The sequence below is a fragment of the Microcaecilia unicolor genome, chromosome 11 (assembly GCF_901765095.1).
Source record: "Microcaecilia unicolor chromosome 11, aMicUni1.1, whole genome shotgun sequence".
Taxonomy (NCBI): domain Eukaryota; kingdom Metazoa; phylum Chordata; class Amphibia; order Gymnophiona; family Siphonopidae; genus Microcaecilia; species Microcaecilia unicolor.
In genome coordinates this window covers 12,977,317-12,993,442 of record NC_044041.1, presented here as the reverse complement: position 1 = coordinate 12,993,442, position 16,126 = coordinate 12,977,317, and the positions used below count along the sequence as shown (strand labels likewise).

The 16,126-nt window shown below is 44.3% G+C and overlaps 1 protein-coding gene, 1 long non-coding RNA gene and 1 other non-coding gene across 5 annotated transcripts in view; all 3 read left to right on the top strand.

The window, feature by feature from the left end:
- AP1B1 (adaptor related protein complex 1 subunit beta 1) overlaps positions 1–16,126 on the top strand; it is a 117,504-nt gene that overhangs the window by 45,985 nt on the left and 55,393 nt on the right. For all 3 annotated transcript variants that reach the window (XM_030217509.1, XM_030217510.1, XM_030217511.1), the window contains exons 13-17: positions 583–842; positions 2,675–2,879; positions 13,109–13,138; positions 13,329–13,463; positions 15,028–15,173. In XM_030217509.1, the coding sequence (XP_030073369.1) occupies positions 583–842; positions 2,675–2,879; positions 13,109–13,138; positions 13,329–13,463; positions 15,028–15,173 (776 nt within the window). The remainder of the gene's footprint in view (positions 1–582; positions 843–2,674; positions 2,880–13,108; positions 13,139–13,328; positions 13,464–15,027; positions 15,174–16,126) is intronic.
- LOC115479549 lies at positions 5,304–10,640 on the top strand. Its single transcript, XR_003943713.1, has 3 exons — positions 5,304–5,382; positions 6,203–6,207; positions 10,631–10,640. It is a non-coding gene; the product is annotated as an uncharacterized LOC115479549 (long non-coding RNA).
- On the top strand, positions 15,553–15,649 carry LOC115481248. The gene has a single exon (XR_003943914.1). It is a non-coding gene; the product is annotated as a small nucleolar RNA SNORD125 (small nucleolar RNA).

The window sequence follows — 16,126 nt, the reverse complement described above, 5'->3', positions numbered from 1 at the left end:
CGTACGTGCAGGACGTCAGACTCACAGAAGCAGAAGCCTGCGCGGCCACATTGCTGATCTGCAAGGGCCGACTTCTACATGGAATGTTGCTAGTGGAATAGCAACATTCCATGTAGAATCTCAAATAGTAGCAACAGTGGAGGAGTGGCCTAGTGGTTAGAGTGGTGGACTTTGGTCCTGGGGAACTGAGGAACTGAGTTCCATTCCCACTTCAGGCACAGGCAGCTCCTTGTGACTCTGGGCAAGTCACTTAACCCTCCATTGCCCCATGTAAGCCACATTGAGCCTGCCATGAGTGGGAAAGCGCAGGGTACAAATGTAACAAAAAAAAAACAAACCTTCAATAAATGCAGTTAGAGAACTGAGCAGGTAAGCATTTCTTTTGTAACAACTCTGTTCAGTAGGCCAAACTATTCATAGACCAGTTTGAAAACTGGAAAACTGATGTAGTAATTCTGCAAGGGATTTCTCTCTAGCATGGACAAGACTGACTCTTTGAAAACTGTATAAAAGAACAAAGCTGTAAGTTCTTCTCAGATGAATGAGACTTTCGATTGTCTTTTTGTTGTTTTTACTGTGCAGGACTCCGATAATCCTGACCTGAGGGACCGTGGCTACATTTACTGGCGCCTGCTCTCCACAGACCCAGTAGCGGCCAAGGAAGTTGTCTTAGCAGAGAAACCCCTTATCTCTGAAGAAACAGACCTGATTGAGCCCACCCTCTTGGACGAGCTTATCTGTTACATTGGGACCTTGGCCTCCGTCTATCATAAGCCCCCCAGTGCCTTTGTTGAGGGCAGCAGGGGCATCATACACAAGAGGCTGCCACCACGAACCGGCTCGTGAGTACAGAGTCCATAATCTGGCATTTATTTAAATATTTCTATCCCACCTGTGTCTAGGTGGGTTAATAAAACAAACGTAAAATAACTAGTAAAAGAGGCCCGTTTCCAACAGAAAGGAAACGGGCGCTAGCAAGGTTCCAGGGCTCCCTTCCTTCCCTCCTACCCCCTCTACCCCTCTCTCTCTTGTCTCAGGGCCCACCCTCTCCTCATACCTGATAATTTTCTTTCCTTTAGTCACAGCAGACAAATCTTCTTTCCTTTAGTCACAGCAGACAAATCCAGAATACCTCCCAGCCATGCGGTTTGCATCTCTCATCCAGTCTGTTTCTCTGTTTAGCTCTGTTTAGGTTGTTGCTGTTCTTACTAGTTTGGGGTGATTCTGGTTCCCATCTTGGGCTTCGTTTCTGTGAGGGAGGAGAAATATTTGAATAATTGTTCCTTCTGCTTTGTTATGAGAAATACTTAACTGCCCAGGTAGTATACTGTCCTGTAAGACAGAGTGCACTGAACTGAACAAGCTTATTTACGTGCATCCACTCTTGAATTCTCTTTGAACAATACTTCAACTTCTCCTCAACTCATGTAGTAGTCCACATAAAGGGACCAGTTACAAATGTAGACAAAACTGAACCCTGGGGTACACCCTTCACCACCAGGTATATCTTGGAAATGGAATTATCTAATTTCACCTGCCAAGTTCACGTTGTCAAATATGACTCAAACCAAGAGTAAACTGTTCCCTTCATTCCCCAGTCATATAACCGCCCGTGTGAAATAACATGATCCATAGAGTCAAAAGCAGCGTAAATATCCAGGGTAACTAGACAGTATCAAAGATTACTGTCCAGTCCTTATCTCATCACATCTATCATAGAAACTGTTAATGTATCGGTATCATGTACTTTACGAAATCCATATTGGTTCACAACCAACTATTCTTCCATTTTAAAGCAGTTCATTAATTGGAACAATACCACCTTTTCGATAGCGATTTATAGGTCATTTTCTGTAAGACATTTGGATCTAAATTCTTCATTTTCAATAAAGATCTCACAAGCTTCTTTCAAAAAGTTGAGGAATTTCCCTTCCTGCAGGGACAAATTAGCCATCCTGACCAAAAATGTACTAAGCCACAAACCCACACTATGGAACGCTGCTAATATGGATCATTCAACGCCCGAGTAGCAGTCCTAGATCTTAAAACATCGATGATCACATCTTCCATTGTATGTCTACAAATGCATCCAGATTCGTTCGGGTCAAACTTCCTTCACACATTCAGATTCCAAAACCACAACAGAAAAATCTTCACCAGACCCCATCACTTTTGAACAAAAATATTTCCCAAAGGTATCAGCAGACAAGCCATTCCCAACCATATGAGAGGGAGAACCAGAAGAGCTTGTGTGTTTTCTTATCAATCATTGTCCCTTTTGCTACACTGTGCTGAAGATGGGACTTCTCTTGGTGATGAAATCTGCTTGTATAAAACCTCTTTACCTCTCATCCTGCTCATATCCCAGAACTATCCTACGTGACAGGTGGGTATTTTTTTTTTTATATATTCTGTTGCACCATCCTCTCTCTAAATTAGGTCCAGCAGTGAATTCTGGCAGGTCTCAGACTTGAGTTTTTGACTGATCACTTTGCCACTATAAAGGAAGTCTTTAAATCGTCACCTGTGGAAAAGGACTTGGTAATCCCAGAAGCTAACATCTCTATTGGTTTAGCTTAATGAAAAATGTGGTGTGTGGAAATTCCCTAACAGTCTTCTAGGCATGTGATGTTATATGTATAGACCTTTTATCTTAACGTTTGTCCTTCCGCAGAAATGAAAGTGCCGAGAGTCCTGAGGCAGCTTCTGCAGGAGTTCATCCCACAGAACAGCAACCAGCTGTCATACCGTCTCAAGGTGACCTGCTAGGTGACCTCCTAAACCTTGATTTTGGACCTCCAGTCACTGTGCCACCTCCTGCCACATCTTCTGTGCAAATGGGGGCCGTGGATCTCCTTGGGGGTGGCTTGGACAGCCTGGTATGTAGCAGAAAATGTTTGTGTATAATATCTCTTTAGAGAAGGGGGATGGATCACACAGGGCTGAACTTGCTGACCAGACTGACTACTCTTTCTCCATGTTGTTGTCACAAATCAGTGACCAGACGTGCAGCAGAATTCCAAGTTTTGCTGGAATCTGAAATGAGCCATGATATGAAAGCTTTTCCTATGGCCTCTGGAACCAGCTTGAGACCAACAGGTCATTTCCTTTGTATCCATCCCAGACCTGTAGGATTGTTGTGCACGCCCACCAGCGATTAGAAACATAAAAAGAAAGTAGTTCTGTGTGTTTCGCCCCAGAATGCTCAGTAGTTTTGTGTCTCCAGCAGATGGTGGTTGGTATGTGTAGCTCCTGATCAAGTGAACTGCCGTGGTGTCGGTTGAGCACAGAGTTCAGCCAGTAGGAAGAGGCTCCCTTTTTGTTATGCTGATATTTCTTGGAGCTTGGGTGATGGTGGTGCCAGGTCCCTAACCCTTTTGCTTTCCTTCCCTTTTCCTCTGTTCAGAGTGTGGAGAGGCAACTTATGCTGAAAATTGCCTGGAGCCAGAGTGAGGCTTGGCGGTGCCGAGCTCCTTCTCCCCATTTACTTTTTATCATTAAAAGAAAAGAAAAAGACAGGGCCTTGAGGTAAGTTTCTATTCCATAGCGTCCCACAGATCAGTCCAGAGACTTGTGGGTTATGTCCCTCTACCAGCAGGTGGAGATAGAGAGAACTTCAGAGGTTTAACATACGTGGCCATGTGCAGCCAGCTTAACTTCGGTATTCTCTGTATCTAGCAGGTGGATGGTTATAACATGCAACTCTGGATTGCTTACTGTTCCTCCAGGTCCAGCAGAGCTTTTAGGGTTGATGTGGCCCAGGCTTAGGGTCTAGATGTACACCTGGTGGTGTCAGGTCCCTCTCTTCCTTCCCACATCAGTCACTTCCTAGTCTGCCTTGAGGTACCTTGATTGAGATTTGCTCCGGCTCCCTCTCCTGCCTCTTATTTAAAAAAAAACCAAAACATTTCACAGCCTTCTCATGCTGTGATGGCACCAGTGGGGACTCATCAGCGTGGCTCCCAGTGTGGGAACCAGGGAGCGGCATCGGGCGTTTGTTCCTACTGTTCCCATGCAGGCCTGCCGACGTCTGTGCCACTGCATGCCACCGGGCAGCCTGAAACTGGAGAGCATAGTGTTCTCACAGCCCATTCTGGCAAGTGTGGTGGAGTTTTCTTTGGCACATTCTTTTCCACCACGTGACAAGGCTGAGGCACCGGCACTCCGTGAAGAGTCCAGTTTGACTGCGATGCTGGTGGTTTTGAGTGCTGGGTTTTCTGAAGCTGTAGCAGGGGTAGATTTCCCCCCTTTTTGCTCCAGATTTTGTATCTTTGCGGAGTACGGCCTTTTTGATGAAGAGGCCTGAGGAACTCACAGCCCCCTTCCTGTCAGAAGTCTCCAGTTGGAGTCCTCAGGTCTCCCGCAGCTTCCCAAGTGGCAGCAGCACTGGGGTCGGAGGTCCAGCGGGACCGTGAGAGTGGTCTGTGCCTTCCCCAAGTTTAATGACTGTAGTTCGGCAGGTGATGATTATACTTTGAGTGTATTATTGAAGACAATGACTGTGCACCCTCTTGCAGTTGAGCACTAAGAATCTTGATTTACCTTTTGCTTGGTACCCTCATTGAGGTGGGTTATGGTTTGTGTGCAACATAAAGTGGAGGAGTGGCCTAGTGGTTAGGGTGGTGGACTTTGGTCCTGGGGAACTGAGGAACTGAGTTCGATTCCCGGCACAGGCAGCTCCTTGTGACTCTGGGCAAGTCACTTAACCCTCCATTGCCTGCCGCATTGAGCCTGCCATGAGTGGGAAAAAGCGCGGGGTACAAATGTAACAAAAATAAAAAAAAAATAAAAGGAAGGGAGAAAAGGGATCAGGATTAGGAAGGTCCTACTCTAGGTTGTTCACTCTTACCCTTTCTCAGAGCATGGCAGTACAGATGGTGTTTAGAGTCAGGCTTAGTATTGCTGACTCCGTGTTTCTGGGAGAAATGTTACATTTGAGTTAATTTCTGAGGCTAGTGCACTTCTCCCTGGTTTCTCTTGGTCACCATGGTAATCTTGCACCCTCTGTGATGACATGGTGGCATTTTCTCCGGGTGCAGTTTTATTCTGGAAGGTGGCTGACTTTCAACCTGAAGGTCACAGGTTCAAGTCCTGGTTATCCATAATATTAGAAGCTGTGGACTCAGCTCTTTTCCGATGGGACATATTTTATTTATTTGTGACATTTATATCCCACATTATCTGAAACAAGTTTGAGTTCAGTGTGGCTTACAATAAACAGTATAGGATACATAAGAAAGAATAATGCAAAAAGAAAGATAATTTGTTGTAAGAATCCAATTTTACAATACAATATCATAGCTATGGATGTTTAACATTTAGAAAATCTATTTTGAATGAGAAATTGTGCATGAAGCAAAGAGGACGTTAATGGTAAATAGAGTAATCAATTCAATTAATAATTAGTTGTTTGAGATTTAGTTGTTCTTTGTGAGGGTTTGTTTGAATAGGAACGATTTGAGGGTGTTTGCGGAATCTGGTATATTCCTGTATATTTCTTATTTTGGGTGGGAAGGAGTTCCACCATTTGGTTCCTGGGTAAGTGAAGTCTGCAGAGTGGACAGTTTTGTAGGTCACTTTTTTGCAGTTTGGGAGGTGTAGTCTGAGAGAGTTTCTTGCCTCATATTTAGCGTTTCTTTGAGGTAAGTTTATTAATGGTACCATATAGTCTGAAGCTGTGTCATTTAGGATTTGAAAGATAAAGGTACATAATTTGAAGGTGATTCTCGCTTTGATGGGAAGCCAGTGTAATTTGATTAATACAGGTGAGACACTTTCAAAACGAGAGATTTTGTATATGAACCTGGCTGCAGTGTTTCATTCTCCCTTACTGTTTGCTTTGCCAACAGTTATCACTACACTACTGTACTAAAGGTTAGCTCTCCTCTCTCATTTTGCGCACTGGTACTAGCCAAACTGTTGCATACTTGCTTCAGCCACAATGGTATCCACAGCGTCTCCAGTGGCTCTAATTGCTTCTGTTGCATTTTTACGCCTTTTCATCGTATGGGACAGCTAGCATTTATTATGGAACAACTAGAGGTAGCTTAATAGTTTACGCAAGTAGCTGAAAGTGAGCACAGAGATCTAGAGGTTTGGTGGGTCACGTCCCGCTGCAGCTTTGCTATCTGTAGTGCACAATGGTGCAAACAGCCATATTCTGCTATACCATCTAGCTGTGGTTCTCAGCCACACTTGTTAGCTCCAGTGAGCAGCCAGTTCTAGTGCACAGCCACACCAGCCAATTCTTGACCCTCTCTGCAAGAAGTTAGCTCTGGCTTAGGCATCGGACAGCTGATGTGGCTTCCAAGTCACATTCAGCAAGCATAGTAACATAGTAAATGACGGCAGATAAAGACCTGAACAGTCCATCCAGTCTGCCCAACAAGATAAACTCATTCTACATGGTATGTGATACTTTATATGTATACCTGAGTTTGATTTGTCCCTGCCTTTCTCACGGCACAGACTGTAGAAGTCTGCCCAGCACTGTTGTACTAAAAGACCTGAAGATTCTGGAATCCTAAAGAGTTACAAGATTCTGGAATCCCAATTAGTAGCAACATTCCATGTAGAACCCCAAAGAGTAACATAGTAACATAGTAAATGACAGCAGATAAAGACCTGAACAGTCCATCCAGTCTGCCCAACAATATAAACTCATTCTACATGGTATGTGATACTTTATATGTATACCTGAGTTTGATTTGTCCCTGCCTTTCTCACGGCACAGACCGTAGAAGTCTGCCCAGCACTGTTGTACTAAAAGACCTGAAGATTCTGGAATCCTAAAGAGTTACAAGATTCTGGAATCCCAATTAGTAGCAACATTCCATGTAGAACCCCAAAGAGTAACATAGTAACATAGTAAATGACAGCAGATAAAGACCTGAACAGTCCATCCAGTCTGCCCAACAATATAAACTCATTCTACATGGTATGTGATACTTTATATGTATACCTGAGTTTGATTTGTCCCTGCCTTTCTCACGGCACAGACCGTAGAAGTCTGCCCAGCACTGTTGTACTAAAAGACCTGAAGATTCTGGAATCCTAAAGAGTTACAAGATTCTGGAATCCCAATTAGTAGCAACATTCCATGTAGAACCCCAAAGAGTAACATAGTAACATAGTAAATGACAGCAGATAAAGACCTGAACAGTCCATCCAGTCTGCCCAACAATATAAACTCATTCTACATGGTATGTGATACTTTATATGTATACCTGAGTTTGATTTGTCCCTGCCTTTCTCACGGCACAGACCGTAGAAGTCTGCCCAGCACTGTTGTACTAAAAGACCTGAAGATTCTGGAATCCTAAAGAGTTACAAGATTCCGGAATCCCAATTAGTAGCAACATTCCATGTAGAACCCCAAAGAGTAACATAGTAACATAGTAAATGACGGCAGATAAAGACCTGAACAGTCCATCCAGTCTGCCCAACAAGATAAACTCATTCTACATGGTATGTGATACTTTATACCCGAGTTTGATTTGTCCTTGCCATTCTCAGGCCACAGACCATAGAAGTCTGCCCAGCGCTGTTCTTGTACTAAAGGTTCTGAAGATTCTGGAATCCTAAAGAGTTACAAGATTCCGGAATCCCAATTAGTAGCAACATTCCTTGTAGAACCCCAAAGAGTAACATAGTAAATGACAGCAGATAAAGACCTGAACAGTCCATCCAGTCTGCCCAACAAGATAAACTCATTTTACATGGTATGTGATACTTTATATGTATATCCTAGTTTGATTTGTCCCTGCATTTCTCAGGGCACAGACCGTAGAAGTCTGCCCAGCACTCTTCCCACTGGGGGTCCTTTCCCTGGGTTCCGGTTCTTTGGTCGTAGTCTGTGCCTTATGGAGATCTTTTAGGAGAAGCTTAGGAAGTATCTCGGTACCCTTGGCTACATGTGTGTTCTTAAGCTGGCACATTGCCTTTTAGTCTCCTGCCTATTCTTTTATTTCCAGAGACAAGATTTTTATTCCTGGGGAATGCATTGCCTTCAGCATCTCTCTCTGGTTTCAGGCTACTATTGTTGTTAGGCTTGCGGAACTATTTCTTTTCTGTTTTTCTCTTAGAATCGTAGTTCCACCCTCCTTGGGTTATCAATAGAAATCAAACAAAATAAAACATGGAAAAGAAAATAAGATGATACCTTTTTTATTGGACATAACTTAATACATTTCTTGATTAGCTTTCGAAGGTTGCCCTTCTTCGTCAGATCGGAAATAAGCAAATGTGCTAGCTGACAGTGTATATAAGTGAAAACATTCAAGCATTACTATGACAGTCTGACAGGGTGGGAGGATGGGGGTGGGTCGGAGGTATGCATGGGGACATCAAAGCATATCATTGATATTCTAACAGGATGGGTGTGGATAGGTGAGGGGTGGGGTGATCAACAGAGACATACAGCTTTATGGTTTATAATGGGCTAGGAACCCCAGGTCCTCTACTCACCCTCCTTGGGGAAACTGCTTTGTCCCATCCCATTGGTCTGGTCTAGGATGGAAACGAAGGAGAAATTGTCTTACCTGATAATTTTCTTTCCTTTAGTCCTACCAGACCAGTCCAGAAGCGCGCTCTGTTGATCCTTTTTGATTTTTTTTTTTTTTTTTCAGATGTTTTCATTTCTTTGGATTCTTCAGTTTCATACCCAGTGTAGTGTTCCTCCTCACTCGGTGAAATATCTGCATGTCTGTAGAGAACCTGCCTACCTTTTTGCAGTCATGCTTTGGTTGAGTCCACGCTTCTTAACTCAGTAGCTTACCTGCATGTCGGTAGAGGATATATAAGCATAGTTTGGTTAAGGTTATTAGTTGTGATGTGTCCAACAGTATGCGTGAGAGCACCGTTGCTTAGCTAGTCAAAATCCTGAGCATTCTGGGGTTGCGCAGTGCCCTTAGGGCGAATCGCACAGAACTACTTTATTTTTGTCTCCATCCACTGGTGGGCATACACAACAATCCCATTGGTCTGGACTGGTCTGGTAGGACTAAAGGAAAGACCTTTTCACAGGCCTCACTTAATTCCTGCAAGCTGAGCTGCATTTGAACCAGCAACCTAGAGATGCAAAGTGCTCTGGTTCCCTGATTTCATCCAGTCCTATGCAAACTGATAAACCTGCTTTAGAAATGTTACTAGTGTTGCAGTTCACTTGGAGTGTTATTCTGTAAAGCAAATTTACGTATTTTTATTTTAACAATGTTTAGATATTGGCAGGTCAGTTTTCAAGAGGCTTAGGAACATAGATTAGCCTCTCTTTGAAAACTGAGAAGGAGTTGAGCTCCCAAATTTAGGTGCCTGATTCCACTATGAGCCTAACATTTAGGAGCCTTAAAAGCAGGCGGAGTATGGGGTAGATTTAGAGCAGAGGAAAACAGGAGCTTAGCACTGATCAGAACTAGGCAGCTAATTTTAGGATCCTAAATCTAAACCTATTGCAGGCCTAAGGATTTTTTTTAGGATGTTTAAATTTAGGAGAATTTCACCTGAAAATAAGCACTTAAGAGCAGTGGCGTTCCTAGCCTCGATGACACCCGGAGCGGATTGCCGATGCGCCCCCCCCCCCCCCCCGCGTGAAATGACACCCCCTCCCCGGGTGCACGCCGCTGGGGGGGGGGGGGGTGCTGCGGCGCGCGCCTCTCGGCTCTGAGTTCGCTACGCTAACTTCGCTGGTTTGCTGCAGCTCCCTGTGCCCCAGAACAGGTTACTTCCTGTTCCGGGGCAGAGGGAGGGAGCTGCAGCGAACCAGCGAATTTAGCGTACCGAACCCGGAGGCCACAGGCGCGCGCCGCAACACCCCCCAGCGGTGTGCACCCAGGGTGGACCGCCCCCACCCCCCCCCCCCCCCCCCCCCCCGGTACGCCACTGCTTAAGAGCACCCCTCAGGTTCCTAAATTTAGGATCTCCGCTTTTTTTGAGCGTTGGCCTTTTGTAGACCATCTCCTCCTTCATGACTCATCGGCAAAAACACACACTCCTAGGAGATCAGGCAGCACCAGATCAGCAAAGACAGACTAATTCAGTCCTCTGCGTGTTTTCAGTTCCCTATTATAAAGCATTTTGAGGTTTCTAGTACTGTTTTCTCAATAGAATTAGTAGTCAAACCTTTCAAACGTATTGTGGAGCTGGATTTAGGGTAAAACAAGGCATGTAGTGGTATGTTCTGGAGTTGTACACTTACTCCTGTTGCTTGAATGAAAGGAAACCCAAACTGGGCATGGGGCTTGACTTGGGTTTGATTTGAACAGAGATAGTAAGCAGAAGAGTGCTAAGAAGGGGCCACTGCTAAAACAGAAATGGTCATGACTAAGCCACTGAACTGATCCAAATAGTTCCGCCCAGCATATCAACCTATGTGGTTTTTTTCCTTGGGCTTTACTATACTTTGACTACACCCCTCACCAATTATCTCAAGGTGAGTTACATAATAAAACTTAAATAGTAAAAACAATGTACATAATTTAAAAACTAAATTACAATTAAAAGAAAAAACAAAAACCTAATACATTCCTCCCTATATCCTGTTAATAAGACAACTTAGTTCTCTTGACCCCCCCAATGTTTGCTTTTTGCAGCTTATGTATGGATCTTGACTTCTCAGCTAGTCTGAAGCATCCAGTTAGCTTTCAGGGTTGCTGGCTGTCATATTTACTGACACTTGGTAAACCAATAAAAACTAATGGGCCTGATATTCAGCCGTCACCAACTGGTGTTTTGCTGACCACCGCTGCTGTTAAAAACCCATTGAATTCTGGGCCCTGTCCAGTCTCTGGCATTACATTTCTGGGTATAGGGAGCCGGCTAGAACTTAGCCAGTTACGTTCAATATTAGGCACTTAACTGGCTATGAAGCCGTATAAAAATGGGACTTCATTTCATGTAGCACTTAACTGGCCAACTGAACGCCCCCTAAATAGCTGGTTTCGGTTTGAATGCTTACCAGGCATTTTCAGTGACACTGTCTGGTTAAGTGCTTCCGAAAATACTCAGTTCAACCCCGAACAAGCCATTTTAAACAGCCAGGAAACACATTCATACCCCACATTTTCCCACCAATAGTAGGCTCAATGTGGCTTACAAGATCGTAGGGCAAACTACAGTTAAATAAGATAACAATGTAATATAGTTCAGTAAAATAACATCATAATGCAATAATAAAATAATAAACGTATAGGTATCGTAAAGCACAACAATGATAATAGAGTGAATAATAAAGGTAAGGGTCCATGGAATTTGCTGTAACAGGGAGAGGTAAGTTAAGTTGAGTCATGAAGGTAGGCCTTCTTAAACAGGGTGGTCTTCAGTAATTTCCTGAAATTAAATTGTTTTGAATGTCGGACATGGCCATGTGTCTTAAAAAAAAAAAAAAAAAAAAAAAGCTTATGTTGATATCTGAAGCTCTGTAAGGCTCAAGTCGCCAGGAATTGGAAATCTGGTTGTAGTGAGACATTTTTTACAACAGGGCATCTTAGAAAAATTCTCAACATGCCTATTTGATTCCTTTATAAGAGGAGCCTCTACAGTAGCACATGTAGCTCCAAGGCAGGTGTAAATGTGTTGCGTGTACTTTATGCAGGCACATGTGTTATGAATATGCATGTGCATTGGAGCTCCAGCCAAACTGTGCCCTCCAAGCATGCCTGCTCATAGATCACGTGATAGTATGCAGAACCTCACTTCTACATGCGTATACACCCACCCACTCAATTTTGTAAGAGCTGTTTCTGCATATAAACTCAACGTTACTTGTGGAAAATGGTTTATAAAATTATTCTAGTAAGTCCAGCTGGGCAAAAAATGTCAACACATGCCCATAAGAAATGATTAGATTAGCAGTGAAAATCTGGCCGATGGTATTTTGTATACCAACATTTTTCTTGAGTTGGCACCCTTTGCTCCAAGCCAACAGTGTTGTGTATTAGAAGTTTTGATAGCCTTATTATGATATACATCACTGTAACGATATACAAGGTACTTATCAGACAGACCCCTTATTTCAGAATATATTTTGTAGACTACCTTGGGGGGGGGGGGGGATTGGGACATCTGTATCAAAACAAGTGACAGAGCAATGTTCCCCTTGCTTGATGATGTAAAAGCCTGGGTATTGGGCATAAAAATGGGGAGGGGAAGTGGCTAGGAATGAATCTGCTGCAAAATCTCTGACTCGCTGTTATATTCCTCTGTGTCTCTGTGGCTTAGCCAAGTGGATGCTCTGCATAAAAGCTTGTTGGCATTAATTTAATTTCCTTCTTTATCTGAACCTTTGCCTGACTCTCTTCTCTCCTTGCTTGTGTCTCTTTCCGCTGCTGGCTGTCTGCTGCACCCTGCTGGCTGTCTGCTTCTTTTGGCAGATGGGAGATGATTCGGAAGGGGTAGGGTTCATCGCTTTTCTTAATCTTTCTGGAAGATGTATTCTTCCTCTCCTGAAAGAGCTAGGAAAAGAAAATGATGGAGAGTTTAAAAATGCTTGTCAGTATTGTAGGAGGCCCCTGCTGGATTTCAGCATGGGTAGGAAGTGGGTGTGGGTTGGTGCCTGGCAGGGCCTTCGCATCATACTTGAGAGTTGAATGTGTTTCTGGGTTGTTTGCAGATGTTACTCTGGGTTGATGTACGTTTATCCCAAATGGGTTGCTTTTTGTCACATGACCCCTGTAATTAGTTTATGGTCTTAACCACAGAAAGGATGACATTGGACCTTCGAGAGGGGATATTTCGTACTACATGCCTATGGAAAAAAAATCTATATTGAATAAGGGCAGGAACACAATATGTGTAGGGTATGTGCAGTACTGTGCTACAGGATGGCGCCTCACGCCCCCAAAGGGGTGTTGCCTAGACTATCAATTGTTCTGCATTTATAGGACACCCAGAGATTTGGGGTAAAAGGTGCTGTAGTAACACCCCTGCTGCCTGTACACCATAGTCCGTTTGAGAAAGCGTCATTGGATCTTGGTGCCATGTAGCTCCAAGGGAACTCTGAGGCTCTGGCATATCATCAAATGAATGACGAGAGCGACCGTGCCCATCATTCACAGCAGGGTGAGAAGGAGTCCATGTCTGCTCCTGTGTTTATTGTTCTTTGGTTTCTTTACAGCTTGGCAGCGATGTTGGTGGAAGCCCAGCGGTGAGTGGAGCTCGCTCTCTCCTAGTTTTTCTTGCCCCCCCCCCCCCCACCTGTCACCTTCCTTGTGTCTGCTGTTGTCGTTTTTTTTTTTCTTTTCAGCTCCCACAGTTTCCCTTCCATCCCTTTTGCATTAATCAGTTCATTGTCTTCATCTCTATAACCTTCCTCTTCCTTGCATTTTTGTCACCAGATCAGCAGTGGATTCTCTGTTCCTACAGCGGCATCCACAAACCTGGGTGCACCCACGGGTGGCGGCCTGGGTGACCTCTTTGAGTTGACTGGTGGAGTGGGCCCCATGTCTGGATCGTATGCGGCTCCCAAATCTGTAAGTAGAACATACATGATACACAGGAACCAGAAAAAATGGAAAGTAGGAGGTGGGGGAAAATATCTCAAAATACTCTGAAAGTTGTCCAGTGAGCCAAGTTATTTGCCTTAATGAACGTGTGATGATAGAGCTCAGAAACAAGTAAAACTAAGAAATGGTAACCAGTCTCATTTCTATTCTTTGCTACACAGCTGCTAAACCTTCCAACTGTCTGCCCCCATCCCTGGTCAACAGTGGTGTAGCTGGACCTTGACGGGGGCGGGTGCCAGAGCCCAAAGTTGGGGGGGGGGGGGCACATTTTGCCCTGCCTCCCCGCCGCTCCATCATACCTTGGCTAGCGGGAGTCCCCCGCCAGCTGAAGCGTTTGTCCTGCACTGGTCTCGCATTGCCTGCCCTGCTCTTCTCAGTTGCGCCATGCACACTCGTTTTAATGAAACTGAGCATGCGCAGTTTCACTAAAACGAGCATGCACGGTGCGACTGAGAAGAGCAGGGCAGGCAATGCGGCGAGACCAGCGCGGGCAAATGCTTTAGATGGTGGAGATTGTGGACCCCTGCCAGCCAAACCAGGGGCCTCCGAGCTAATTTGGGGGGGTGGGGCTAGGCCCCCATGGTCCCCCGTAACTACACCACTGCAGCTGAGTGATTTGGTGCCCCTACCTGTAACGGTTTAAGATAGAATAGGGTGGGGAAAATACAGTGCCAGATTTAGACTTGGTAAGCTATATAGAGTCCCCTTGTTTAAAAAAAAAAAAAAAAAAGTTACGGCAGATGGTCTCACAAAGGTGCGTATCAAAACAGGACCTCGGGTCGCTACGAAAAAATTGAAAACATATATATGCCTGTTAATTATTTACCAGCAAGATATTTAAAGTGAATTTTGTGAATTTAGTTTCAACTGTATGTGTCGGCTCTGCACATGAAAAGCCACATAAAACTCTAAAAACCAAAAAAAAAAAAAAATTCTGAAATATTTTGAGGCCCTAAGCTGTAGCTTGTTTAGCTTCTACCTAAATCCGGCACTGGGGATGCAGCACACAGGGCCTTCCCTTGGATAGAGCTGAGGTTAAAATGTACATTGAATATGGCCAATCTGATAATGAGCATAAAAAGATAGATTCAGTTAGTAAGTACTAGGGAAAAAAGGGGATGAGCAAAGAGCAGCCGCTGCCACATGGGCTCAACTGCAACCATCCGTGGTCTGCAGCAAAACTGTTTGTTTTGTTATATTTGTACCCCGCGCTTTCCCACTCATGGCAGGCTCAATGCGGCTTACATGGGGCAATGAAGGGTTAAGTGACTTGCCCAGAGTCACAAGGAGCTGCCTGTGCCTGAAGTGGGAATCGAACTCAGTTCCTCAGTTTCCCAGGACCAAAGTCCACCACCCTAACCACTAGGCCACTCCTCCATAATGAACTGCTAGTTCATTGTTTGGCACTAGTAGAGATGATTAGTTTTTATATCTTCAGTATATGCACAATACCACTTTAACATCCTCCCGCTCACTTGTCTCATTTGTGGTTTTAAGAGTCTTGAAATGTTTCTCTGCTTCCTCATCGTAGGTTTGGATGCCTGCCATGAAGGCTAAGGGCTTAGAGATCTCTGGTACATTCGCTCGTCGGATGGGAACTGTTTACATGGATCTCCTGCTAACTAACAAGGCCTTACAGGTCATGAGTGACTTTGCCATTCAGTTTAACCGGAACAGGTACAGCGTTACATGTCATCACAACCTTATGCTTTCATAGCTGTCTTAAGTTTGTGTGAATTGAAGAGCATGGCTCTTTTTTTTTTTTTTTTTTTTTTTTTAACTCTGGTGTCTGGGTATCTCATGAGTTTATGACCTCTGATTCTTTGGTCACCTGCTTGTTTCCAGCTAGATGGCGTTAATTTGGAAGGATGATCATAAGGTAGGCAAGGTGGATGCCATGCCTGATATACAGTAGTTTCAGATGAAGATTGAACAACTTTTGGTAGGGCACTGGTGGTGCTTTGTCCTGTAGCACAGAACACAAGTAGAGAGGCCAGTACTAAATCATACTGCTTCACCAATATTGAGGAAAGTGTTCATGGCCTAGTCCTTCAGTGAAAAGAGCAGCCTCTCATGATGACTCTTCTGCTGAGCAAACCTCCTGATGAGAAAAACTTAGCCTCTAAGAAGTTGACTGAAGAGGCTGTTGACTCAAGTAGGACTGGTGAAAAGAGGGGATGGTTTATAGATGTAAACAGTCGGGGAAGGTGTTTTTGCTTAGTGACATCCTTACAAACTAGGCTTTACAAGTGGGATGTAAGGTACCAAGGAACTGATTGGCAAAGGTAGTTTTGACCACTGAACTTTGGCGAAGGAAGTTCTCTTGATGAAGTAAAATTTGAATTGTTCATCTTGTGGAGGAGATTTTGGTGGTGATTGTAACTTGACATTCCATTATGTCCCAAGGATCAGTCCAGACTTGTGGGTTATGCTATGGAGATAGAGAGTATGGCAGATCTCTCTGTCTTAAAGGCTACTATGCATCTGCTGTTAGACAGTATTCTCTGTCTCCAGCTCTGACTGAAACTGGTGACTTGCTCCTGGGCTACTAAGGGGCCCTTTTACTAAGCTGCGTAGGCGCCTACGCATGCCCAATGCAACGTCAATTTGGAGTTACCGCCCAGCTACCG